Source organism: Nansenia antarctica, assembly GCF_963989245.1.
Source record: "Nansenia antarctica genome assembly, chromosome: 1".
In the NCBI taxonomy this organism is placed as follows: domain Eukaryota; kingdom Metazoa; phylum Chordata; class Actinopteri; order Argentiniformes; family Microstomatidae; genus Nansenia; species Nansenia antarctica.
The window spans coordinates 30,898,765-30,911,264 of record NC_137674.1 but is presented as its reverse complement, the minus strand read 5'-3'; the positions used below and the strand labels follow the sequence as shown (position 1 = coordinate 30,911,264).

Below are 12,500 nucleotides of genomic sequence, written 5' to 3'. Positions count from 1 at the left end.
TCCTCTCCAACAGGAGCCAAGGTGCCTCAGGCCTGCTTACTGTTTATGATGTTGAGACTGTGTGTGTGTGTGTGTGTGTGTGTGTGTGTGTGTGTGTGTTTGTGTCTGCATGTGTGTGCAACTATGTGTGTGTGTGTGTGTGTGTGTGGGTGTGTGTGTGTTCCTAACAGGCCAGTCTTTTACCAAGCTGTACAGAAGCTCTCTCTCTCTCTCTCCCTCTCTCTCTCTCTCTCTCTCTCTCTCTCTCTCTCTCTCTCTCTCTCTCTCTCTCTCTCTCTCTCCCTCTCTCTCTCTTTTCTCATGATGGCCACTGACCAACAGGCAGGCCCGGTGCCAGAAGGGCCATTGGTTTTGGATGGGTGGGCGGGGGGGGGGGGGGGGTCCCCCGGGAAATAAAACGTCTCTTCAACATAATTGTGTTGTCAGAACAGTGATAAGCCAAGTCGTCCATTATTCCAATAGATTTTCTCAACCGTGAACATTTCTTAATGTCACAACTTCAAACACAACCTGTCCTCTTGAGGAGGGAGGTGGTGTGCTGGCAAGGGGTGGGGGGGTGGAGGGGCAGGACCACAATTCATGACATGACCAACGTGTGTGGCGAGACGGTGGTTTTACGTTGCTTAAGCGCTAAATAGATTGACATAGTGTATGGACCTACAGTAAATACAAATATGAGATTAAACATTAAAACATGCCCCTGGGAATATCAACAATTCAGAAAGAAGAAGAAGAAAAAAAGGCAACTTTTGATTGGGTGGGCAAGACGCACGTTTGGGGGGGCTGGTCCCCCCCTGCCCATAGCTACCGCCGGCCTTGCTGACAGGGAAACACCACCCCTGTCCACCCTCGTCTGCCCTCTCAGCCTCCCCGCCTCTCAGCCTTAGCTATAGCATGAATACTTGATGACCTTTTTCCATTAAATAAACCAAAATAGATGAAGAGGTCCATTGTAAATGCCACAAATGGATGCCGTGGGCCACAGTAAACCAATAGCTCTCAAGCCATCGACTTTTTTATTTTATTTGCCATTCGGAGAGGAAACCTAATTAGATGGGTCAGCCCGAGGTAAACATGAGGCTGCACCTTCTCTGTGGAGTGGGATGAATACAGAGAGAGAGAGAGAGCATGATGAGAGGGAGGCAGATGGAGGTAGAAGTCGGAGGATGGGCCTCATTGTAATGCATTGCAACAGAATGAGGGATGGTATCAAACATGTTTGAGTTCCAGAGAGCAAATGAGCTCAAGGGTATGTTTGTGCTAAAGCCAAGTAAAGTAAACCCAAGTACACTCTCCAACTCACTGCCAAACATTTAACCACTCGGCCATGGGCTTAATGGCGGAGAGAAAGCTTGCAGGCGATGATTGAAAACCAGTGGAATCCAGTTCTGTCAAATCAAGTGCTAATGAAACTCAACGGGGGGAAACATGAGTACTTTACAGCCCAGTGGGTCGGTACCAGCAGTCCCAGTCGGCAGGCCTGCAACAGCAGTGGCTCAGGAGGTAGAGCTGGCATCTAATGATCGCAGGGTCGGCACTACGGCGGTTTGAACCCCGGCTGGCCACATGTCGAGTTGTCCTCGGGCAAGACACTGAACCCCAAATTGCTTCCAATGAGCGGGGCCGGCGCCTTGCATGGTAGCTTGCCGCCATTGGTGTACGGATGTGTGTGTGAATGGGTGAATGAGAGGCCATTGTAAAGCTCTTCGGAATAAGGCACTATATAAGTCGGTCCATTTATTTTTTAGAGCAGCCCACCTGGAAGATGTCAACAGCAAGGTGTCTCCATCAGGGGAGGCTGGCCGAGGTAGAAATCAGAGGACGGGCTCATTGTAATGCATGGGATGGGAATGAGGAATGTGTTTGATTACATTCCTCATCCCATGCATTTCAATGAGCCCGTCCTCTACATTTCTACCTCCGCCAGCCTCCCCCGGAGCACATGAAGCTGGGTTTGAGTGGGACGGGGTCCCTCAATGGGACCAATCAACTGCTTTTACCAAAAAAGTGGATGATTTCACCCAGATTTCACCCAAAACATAATTAGCACTTTAATGCATTAAAGATGGAGCCCAATGCAGTAGAGATCTGTTAAAGTCTAAAAAGAAAATTTGAATTTAGCATTTAGCCCTGGTTTTAAATAGAGGAATCCTGTAGTTAACATTTTCCCATCATTAGTAAGTTAATCATCTACTTACATTTCTAACTTGTGGAAAAACCTCAGACCACACACTTCTGGTTTGGATAAAAAAGATTCTGCTGAATGGCAGAATTCTAACATATTCTAACAGGCCTCCCGGCCTTCAGGGAGGCATCACAGACACTTAGGTGGTCAATGGGGGGCAGTGTGTGTGTGTGTGTGTGTGTGTGTGTGTGTATTTGTGTTTGTCTCTTACTCTGTGTGTGTGTATGTGTACAGTATGTGTGTGTGTGTATTTGTGTGTGTCTCTCTCTCTCTTCTTGTGTGTGTGTGTGTGTGTGTGTGTGTGTTTATGAGTGTGTGTGTTTATGTGTGTGTGTGTGTGTGTGTGTGTGTGTTTGTGTGTGTGTGTGTATGTGCGTGCCCGGAGAGAGGAAACTTCTATCTATCCTCATACATATATTTATGAGAACAGAGTGAGTGCTGAGCAGGTACTTACAGGGAGCATTAGGACACAGTAGATCTATCCCTGTAATGTCAATACAAACACCTCACTAACGCACAACATCAACTCCTCCACCTGAGCAGTCAAAAGGTTAGGAGACGGAAGTGTTGGAGGAGGACGAGGAAAAGGATGAGGGGGAACCATAGGCTCTGTGCATGAGATTTAGTAGTTAAACTGCTTGTCTCTCACTGTTATGATTTGTTTTCACTTGTGCACATACTTTAAATACTTTGTATGAAATGACCAGTTACGGTCTGTGCTATGTTGGCAACTAGCCAGTATACTTAGACTGGACCAGAGTCAGGTAACTGGGTTACCAGGACGACTTGCTATTTAAGGGCACCTTCCACTTGGTCAGGTAGACTAATTGGAGCCATGTCAATGTTGTTATGATCTGTGATAGACAGGTGCCTGCTTGACCATCAATATTCTGCCTATAAAGACACACTGCTTGTGACTTGTGAGGTGTTTGTTCTCTTGCTGTAAGAGAACTTACCCAGAGCTGAATGGAATACACCTTATTTCAATTGTCTACCTTGAGCAAGAATCTTTTAATTACCTTTGACTATCAATCTCGGCCACCACCCATCAAACACTGTTTATCACTCACCGTCCTGTGTGAAAGACAGTTAGTCAGAGTGAAAGAGGTTGTCTTTACCGTCCTGTGCACCAGAGAGTTAGTCAGAGTTAGGAGTTTGTTAGGAGTCATTGTCCTGTGTCAAAGATAGCCAGTCAGAGTTAAACAGCTTGTCTCACCGTCCTGTGCATCTTGTCCTCCATTTCCTGGTTGATCCTCTGCAGAGATGAATAACTACTTTGGATCCTACAGAAGAAGAGTAGGAAGAAGAAGAAGAAGAAGAAGAAGAAGAAGAATGATATCATATGAGGCTGAAGAATGGAACACTTGTTATATAAGCCTGAATAGGTATAAGCTTTCCAAATATGTACTGTATTCACAGACTTTTCTCCAAAGGGATTTAGGAGAAATCCGACACAATGGGTTCAGATTTGAACATCATTGAAAGGATACATCTGCTTTACAGTACAGTACTGTAATACTTAAAGAGTTTTTTTCCCATTATAAGCCATAAGCCAACGAAAGCACACATAAAAACCCATATAATGCGATCAAAAGCTAATTTGAATTTGAATTCCTTTCTTTCTCATCGAGGAAATAAGTGTCATCAAACCCCTTACAGTTGGGACTGACTGACTCATGACTCACGGATGGGTTGAGCCAAGGAGAGGAGTTGGAGTCGGAGTCTGGCTGGGTTTCAACACCCCGCAGAGAATCGTTCTCCGGCACTAAAACACTGTCTCTTTCCTGGGCTCCTTCCAGTGCATTAGTGGGCTTTAATGGAATAAGCTGTTCTCGCGCCTCCACTTTCCATTAGCTAAATCATTATTAGACGTCCATCTCCTTTCAGCAGCAGCAGCGGGACTGGAGGGCTGACTGCTATATCATTATCTATGGCCCCGGTCCCTCTGAGGTTTGGATAAACTCCGCCATTTATGGTACCATTTACAGAGCCGGCCCGGGTACGTTATGTCATAAAATGCCTGTCATAAAAATGAAAGGAATAGCGCTATGGAGACAAGAAAGTCAGGGTCCAAGACTGATTATGAGGCTACGATACAAGGCAGTGTTGGAAATGGTCCTGATTCATGAGGAAAGCCCTGGGAGTCTTTCCAGGGGCAGATTAAACACTGTTTTTTTGGGGGGGGGGGGGTCCGGGGGCAGATTAAACATTGGGGGGTCTGGGGGAAGATTAAACACTGGGGGGTCTGGGGGCAAATTAAACATTGTTTTGGGGGGTCTGGGGGCAGATTAAACACTGTTTGGAGGGTCTGGGGGCAGATTAAACACTGTTTGGGGAGTCTGGGGGAAGATTAAACACTGTTTGGAGTGTCTGGGCCTGGGGAAGATTAAACACTGTTTGGAGGGTCTGGGGGAAGATTAAACACTGGTAGGCATATTGCTGCCATCAGACTCATTCATTCCTAGAGAGATTGATTCAATGAGTGCAAAGCAAACTCATTTGACTGTTATATATGTAGATTATATATGTAGATATATGTAATAATAAAAAATGTGATCGGCATGGCAACGTGATGAAAGGTGGAGCAATACACCTCTCTTTGTTTGATCATGGGAAAAGAAAAATGACGTCAAGTCTCGTGACTAATGTTGGATAGAATGATTGTGATGATTGCACCCTGCCATTGTAATGCAACTGTGGCGAAATCTTCAATTGGAAAAACAAAAGTTGGTCAAAGGCAGTGGAGGTTGGTGGAGGTAGACATCTGTGGTCCTCTGTGGCTCGGTGGTAGAGCAGGGTGCTAACAATGCTAACACCCTAATCAACTCCTCCCTATCCACTGGATCTGTCCCAGCGGCCTTCAAAATAGCCAGAGTCAAGCCTCTCCTCAAGAAACCTACCCTTGACCCATCATCTGTCCACAATTACAGACCGGTATCCCTTCTCTCCTTCCCTTCCAAAACCCTTGAACGCGCGGCATCTAAACAACTGACTGACTATCTCCGGAAGATGGATCACTTAGACCCCCACCAATCCGGCTTCAAGGCTGGGCATTCCACTGAGACTGCGCTCCTTGCTGTCACGGAAGCCCTCCACTCTGCCCAAGCTTCCTCCCTCTCCTCTGTTCTCATTCTCCTTGACCTGTCTGCTGCCTTCGACACAGTCAATCACCAGATCCTTCTCTCCATCCTCTCAGACCTGGGCATCTCTGGCACCGCACACTCCTGGTTTTCTTCCTACCTGGCGGGCCGCTCCTACCAGGTGACCTGGAGAGAATCGCTATCTTCTCCACGAACCCTCTCCACTGGAGTTCCCCAGGGTTCTGTCCTAGGGCCCCTACTCTTCTCCCTCTACACCAAGTCTCTTGGCTCGGTAATCTCTTCACATGGGCTCTCCTACCACAGCTACGCAGACGACACTCAACTCTTCCTGTCCTTCCCCCCGTCTGATGTACACGTGGCAACCCGTATCTCAGCATGTCTCGCTGACATTTCAACTTGGATGGCTGACCACCATCTCAAGCTCAATCTTAACAAGACCGAGCTCCTCTTCATCCCCGGGAAAGCCTGCCCTCTCCAAGACTTCTCCATCACAGTGGAGAACTCTACTGTAACCCCCTCCCTGACAGCCAAGAACCTTGGAGTGATCCTGGATAACCGACTATCCTGTGCGGAGAACATTGCAGCAACGGCTCGCTCCTGCAGATTCCTCCTCTACAACATCAGAAGGATACGACCATTCCTTACCAGAGAGGCAGCGCAACTCTTGACCCAGGCACTGGTCATCTCCCGCCTGGATTACTGCAATGTACTCCTGGCTGGGCTCCCCGCTTCAGCCATTAGACCTCTGCAGCTCATCCAGAATGCTGCTGCCCGGCTGGTATTCAACCTCCCCAAATACTCGCATGTCACCCCTCTCCTTCGCACCCTGCACTGGCTCCCGATAGCAGCTCGCATCAGATTCAAGACCCTGGTGCTTGCATACCAGGCAGCTAAAGGGACAGCCCCTGCCTACCTGAAGGAAATGGTAACCCCCCAAACCCCTGCCCGCTCACTCCGTTCCTCCACCTCGGCTGGCCGACTGGCCCCACCTCCTCTACACAGCAGTCGGGCTGCCCGATCACGTCTCTTCACAACACTGGCTCCCCGCTGGTGGAATGAGCTCCCCACGGCTGTCAGAACGGCAGAGTCACTACCCATCTTCCGTCGTAGACTGAAGACCCATCTCTTCAGGTTACATCTTAACTGCTCCTCCTGAGACATCTTCTGACCCTCACCACTACGTCTCCTAAAGACACCCGCTTTCCCCTTTACTGTGTCCCTAAGAACTTCTACTGCCCCCCTTGTACTGTTTCTCAGTTTCTCCAGTAATAAAAAAAAATAAAAAAATAAAAATAAAAAAAACGTTTTAGTAGAAGGCGATAATAGGGAGAAGGTTTTTCCTTCTATCAGTGGCCCCGGGCCTGAGCTAGAGTACTCTTCCTGCAACGAATAGTGGACTGCTGATTCACATGCTTAGTATTCAAATGTATTGATTGTAAGTCGCTTTGGAATAAGGCGTCTGCTAAATGCCAAAAATGTAAATGTAAATGTAAAATGCTTAGGTTGGGAGTTTGATTTCTGCTGGGACCATAAAAATGTATGCACTCACTGCAATCTAAGTCGCTTTGGATAAAACCGTTGGCAATATATTAATAAAACCTAAATGGCATATATTATATTATCATTATAAATCAGAGTACTCATTGTAACAACTACTCATTGTAATGCATGGAATGGAATAAGGAATGGTATCCAACACACATATTGTATAGTATACCATTCTTCATTCCATACCCTCAGAGGACAGCATGCTCATCGAAATGCATCGGGGGGATTATACGAATACCATTCCTCATTCCGTTCCACACATTACAATGAGCCCGTCCTCCGATTCCCGCCTCCACCAGCCAGCCTCCCCAGGTGAGGAGGTGCAGTAGAAGAGGCCTCACCTGCGTAGTTTGTCTGTAAACTTCTCCAGCTCCTCCTGGGCCCGCCGCAGTTCCGTCTCCAGGTACTGCCGGGTGGAGTCGAACTCCGTCTCCACCATCTCTAGTTTGTGAGTGGTGAAGGACAGCCGCTTACGCAGGTCCTCCTTGTGGTCGTGATGGAGGGAACTACGGAGGCAGTGCAGGGACAATTAGATAGGAGGAGTTGACGGTCAAAACACCTAATGACATTGTTAGCTCCTGATGGAGGGTTCAAGCAGTTAGCCGAGGCTGTGAGAAGTAGTTAGGAGGCTTACTGTAACCGTTCAATAGTCTTAATCGATTGTCATTAGTCACAAGCCACATGACTTCTCTCTCTGGGGGACCCAGAAGATAAGCCGAGGACCCAAGCATCTTGATTGTTACTGAATAGTTTGATCAATAATATTGATCGATAACACCCGTGTCGTGTAGTTAATGAGTATGTCATATTATGATGTTAGCGATTTTGGTACATGATACAGTATATCATACAGTGACTGATCATGAATTGTGTTTAGAATATCATACAAATCAGCTACATCTAACATTATGCTAACAGTGCCTCTGATGTTACTAATTGCACACAGTAAGGATTGATCTGCTTTACTGGTGCTTTGCCTGAACCGCGGACGGACAGAACGAGACAGAACGAGAGAGGACATAAGAGACAGAGAGTGAGAGAGAGAGAGAAAACGGAGAGAGGGATGAAGTGGAGATGTGGAATGGCGTGGATTGTGGGAGAGGTCCCGGCGGGAGCAGGCCCGTGGGTAGGTAGTAGCCTACTGATGGATGGAGGAGGAAGAGTGGTAATGATTTCCCATTGACAGTGAGGAAGTGGAGAGTAGCTCGCTAGGCAGTCATTGAGTCTTCTATTACACACCTCCTCCCCAGAACGAGATCCCTGAGAAGGAACGAACGTCCATCGAGACGGGATGTCATAGGGAATGTATGCAGCAGCGGAGGCTGGTGGAGGTAGACATCGGTGGAGGACGGGGCTCATCCCAATGCCTGGAACGGAATGAGGAATGGTATCAAACACTCCTCGTTCCGTTCCATGCATTGCAATGAGCCCGTCATCCATTTTCTACCTCCACCAGCCTCCCCTGTTATGCATGCAAGGGGGAGGAATGTGAAGGGTGTCGAGCCCTCACTAGACGGTGATTGCTCTTCTACATGGCTAAAGCATGTGTGCATAGACTGCTGAGAGAATGCCTCAGGTATTTCTGTGATGAATAATGAGCAATTTGTGAGTGTGTGTGTTTGTGAGTGTGAGTGTGTGTGTGTGAGTGAGAGAGAGAGAGAGAGAGAGAGAGAGAGAGAGAGAGAGAGAGAGAGAGAGTGAGAGAGAGTCAGAGAGAGAGTGAGAGAGAGACAGAGAGTGGGAGAGAGACAGAGAGAGAGAGAGACAGAAGGAGAGAGAGAGAGAGTGACAGAAAGAGAGAGAGAGTGTGAGTGAGAGAGAGAGAAAGAGAGACAGACAGACAGACAGACAGAGCGAGAGACACAGACAGACAGAGAGAGACAGAGAGGAAGTTGGAGGTGTAGGGATAGCTGAAGGATGAAGCATGTAGGAGAGGCAGCGTCTGGGGATGGAGAGGAGTGAGAGACTGACAGATCCTCGAGTCTGAGACACATCGCCTCAGGAGATGTCCACTACCCCGCTGCTCTGGCTCCCTAATACCACTGCCTGCTGCTTCTACCTGTGTCCAGAGAACCCCTATCACTCTAACTTACACTCCAGATCACTCTAGCTCACACACCCAGATCACTCTACCTCACCCCCCCCCAGATCACTCTACCTCACACTCCCAGATCACTCTACCTCACACACCCAGATCACTCTACCTCACACTCCCAGATCACTTGACCTCACACCCCCAGATCACTCTACCTCACACTCCCAGATCACTCTAACTCACCCTCTTTGAATTGTTATGTGTGGAATGGAATAACAGTGCCTATATAATGGTAAAAGGTCTGGCAGCACTTTACATTATTTATGTTTAAGCTCTGATACTATAGAATTTAATTTAATAGTATCTATCTTCTCAGTTTTTTGGTTATGTTATGAATCAAATTACATTTGAATGATGTTCATGTTGTTTCAATGATTCAAGAACATTATGGAAATGGCACAACAATAACATAGACACAAGAATCATGCAAAAAAAGATTAATAATGAATTGGCCACTAAAATCACCTTACCTTTTAATAACACAGAACTGTAATTGTCTTTGTTGTTACGGGTAACTACCAGGTTAATTACAATTAATGAACCTGTTATTACCATGTTATTAACCCACGTATTCCCGGCCGTAATGTGACAACACCTCCGGTCGTGTGTCCCTCAGTGTGAGAAGGAGAAAGTGAAGGAGGCTCCTGCTCTTCATGATTGTTTACCTCCTGAATAATTTACTCTGTAACACAGTTACGGAGAGAGAGAGAGGAGAGATGGAGACGTCTCATCTAATGAGCTGTCAGTCAAGTTGATGCCTACAGGGAAACGCCTGGGTCCTGCGCGCGTGGGAGGTGTCACTAACCATAAACAGGAAGTACAGGACAGAGCCGTTGGAAACGAAGCCGCAAATCAGCATCGATTAAGTCGCTATTGTGGCTGGGCTTTGTGACAAGGCCCGATGAAATCATCAGAGATTAATCTCTATTGTAGCTTGGCTTTGTCAGTGGTGCCAGTAAAATCAGCATTGATTTATCACTATTGTGGCTTGGCTTTGTGAGAGGGACCAGTAAAATCAGCATTGATTTAAATCAAGTCTTGTGGCTTGGTTTTGTGACAGGGGCCGGTGAAATCATAATAGATTACTCAGTATGGTGGTGCATATAGGCTGTGTGACAAGGTGCCTGCCAAGTCAGGTGAGGCAGTCAAATGGAGCAGTGACACGGGTTTAATATGCACATGGAGACTCGAGCTGGCTTTTCGTCACAGATCTTTGAATGCTTGTGCTTGCCTTGTAAATCTAAGGTTGCGGGTTCTCACTATCTACACTTACCTACACTTACATTACAGTAGTCTTAGTACAGTAGTAGTAGCAGTATAGTCATATAAATAAATAAAGTAATTCTTCCTTCTTCTAGCTGCCAATGGCCTCTGGTCCTGGCTCATGATGACTGATATAGATGATTTGGTATAGATGATTTACATACTTTAGACAGAATTGTACTTCTTTAGACAGAATTGTAAGTCGCTTTGGATAAAGGCGTCTGCTAAATGTCTAAAATGTAATGTTCATGTCTTTACGAGCCTCTCTCTTACTGCTCTTTAAAAATGCTGTAAATGTGCAAGTACGGTACATGTGTGATAATAGCTATTGGTCGTATCACAGAGTGACAGGAGGCGTGCACACTGAGGCATACAACTCATTGGTATCCTGTCTAACAACATTAACACTAGAACAGCCGTGCCTTTTTTACCTACTAAAAAGGTACAACCTCTTTACAATGCTCAAGCTGCTATTTACACACAACGACCACTAGTTGGCCGCTTGTAATTAGCCTGCTTCCTACACAGAAAAAAGGTTATATATTTTATATTAGCTTATCCTGATGTGATTTTGAAAATGTAAGGATACTGGGTGGTAGAACGCACATATCTAGGAAAAGTCATGAAAAGGAGGGTCAAATGACCTGAATGAATGGCTGTTCAAGTCACAGTGACATTCACCAAATATATTTGGAGTATAAGTAAACAACGGTAGGCGCTCGTCAGATGTCGGCGCCTGCGTTACCATAGCGATATGCATTACCATAGCGATAAGCATTATCATAGTGATACGCGCATCATGAGCTATATGCGTCTCCTTACATTTCCTAAAGTTTTTTTTTTTTTTTAGAGGGGCAGACCCACTCATATATTTTAATTTATATTGGATAGAGACAGTAAAGTAAGGAGGAAAGAGGGTATGTCAGCAGGGTATGGTCCGGATTCGGACCCATGCCAGCATGGTTGTGTGTGTGTGTGTGTGTGTGTGTGTGTGTGTGTGTGTGCGTGTACTATCCGCTTGTTAAGTCTGACGTCTAAAGTGACGTTTAACTATTTCCGAGTCCAAACCAGAAATTCTCCGCACCAGAGTACCTCTGAACTACAGCGGTAGAATGACAGTTTAATCGTTTTTTAGACTCGGATCTATTCATTCAACAAGGGACACAGCACTTTCCCGTTTTCTCCATATTGTCAGGGTATTTGAGCCTCGGAAAAGCGCTATATAAATATAATTAATTATTATTATTATTTCTCCATTTCGAAGACAGCGCCTCAGCCAACGTTGGACCCGGAAACACGTCACGACTTAACAAGCGGATAGGCCTTGATGCTGGACCGCCCTTGGCCACTGTCTTCTTTGGTACTGTCTTTGGTACCGTCGCCCCACTCTTTTACCACTGACGCCATATCCCAGAATCCTTATATACGTTAGAAGACGAAACTGGGAAACACTGAGTGTGATGCAACATCTAGAAATAGCCCTTTGGTTTCTTTCAGCAACTAAAACATTTATAAAGGACGTACGGTACTTCGCTCCAGTTCAACTGGAGTCTCTCAGTTCACATAGACAGAGGGAGTTAGAAGACAGAGGATCGGCGTGAATGAATGGATTACAGCCTGTGGAGGCAAATCTTGAAATCTGATTTCTTTTTATTATTTAAAAAAATATATATGTTTTTAGGGCATTTCTGCCTTAATGGACTAGAGACGGTAGTGATTGACAGGAAGGATGGGTGAGAGAGAGGAGGGATGACATGCAGGATATGTCGGAACCGGGGGACCCTGCGATTACATGACTGACGTCTTAGTGTGCTACGCCACCAAGCACCCCGTAAATCTGATTTCTACCTAACCTTACCCCTACCTCCACCAGTCTCCCCTGATACAGTACCAACACTACCTTCACACAACAACGGCCTACCATCTCCTCCAGATGGCATTTTGAAAGATCAAACGAGTAAAGTGGTGTCTTCAACGGTCAGGATGATGAGCGACGATGATGATGACGATGGCATTTAGACGTTATTAAACATCCCTCCTTACCTTCTTTTCTGATGTTTGCAACCATTTCTCTGGGCTTTGAGGGCTGTTTTGCCAATATATATCTTTTTCATATTTTTCTCTCTCTGCGTTCACTCTCATGCGCGTGTAGCTGCTGTCTCTGCTGCTGCGTCTGACGGGGTGGGGGGGGCGTCAGTGCCGGGTCTGAACTCTACCATAAACCTCTCACACCCCCGGGCCACTAAGTCTGTCCTGAGGAGTCAGATAGGGGGTGTCTATCTGCGTTGTTGACCCTGCCGACAGAGTA

General features: G+C 46.4%; 1 protein-coding gene across 1 annotated transcript in view; it reads right to left on the bottom strand.

The window, feature by feature from the left end:
- Positions 1–12,306, bottom strand: part of begain (brain-enriched guanylate kinase-associated) — a gene marked incomplete at both ends in the record, with an annotated part of 31,018 nt that extends 18,712 nt beyond the window's left edge. Inside the window, 3 exons of the mRNA XM_080549650.1 lie at positions 3,402–3,468; positions 7,176–7,340; positions 12,236–12,306. Of these exons, the coding sequence (XP_080405776.1) occupies positions 3,402–3,468; positions 7,176–7,340; positions 12,236–12,306 (303 nt within the window). The remainder of the gene's footprint in view (positions 1–3,401; positions 3,469–7,175; positions 7,341–12,235) is intronic.
- Between the last annotated feature and the right edge of the window lie 194 nt (positions 12,307–12,500).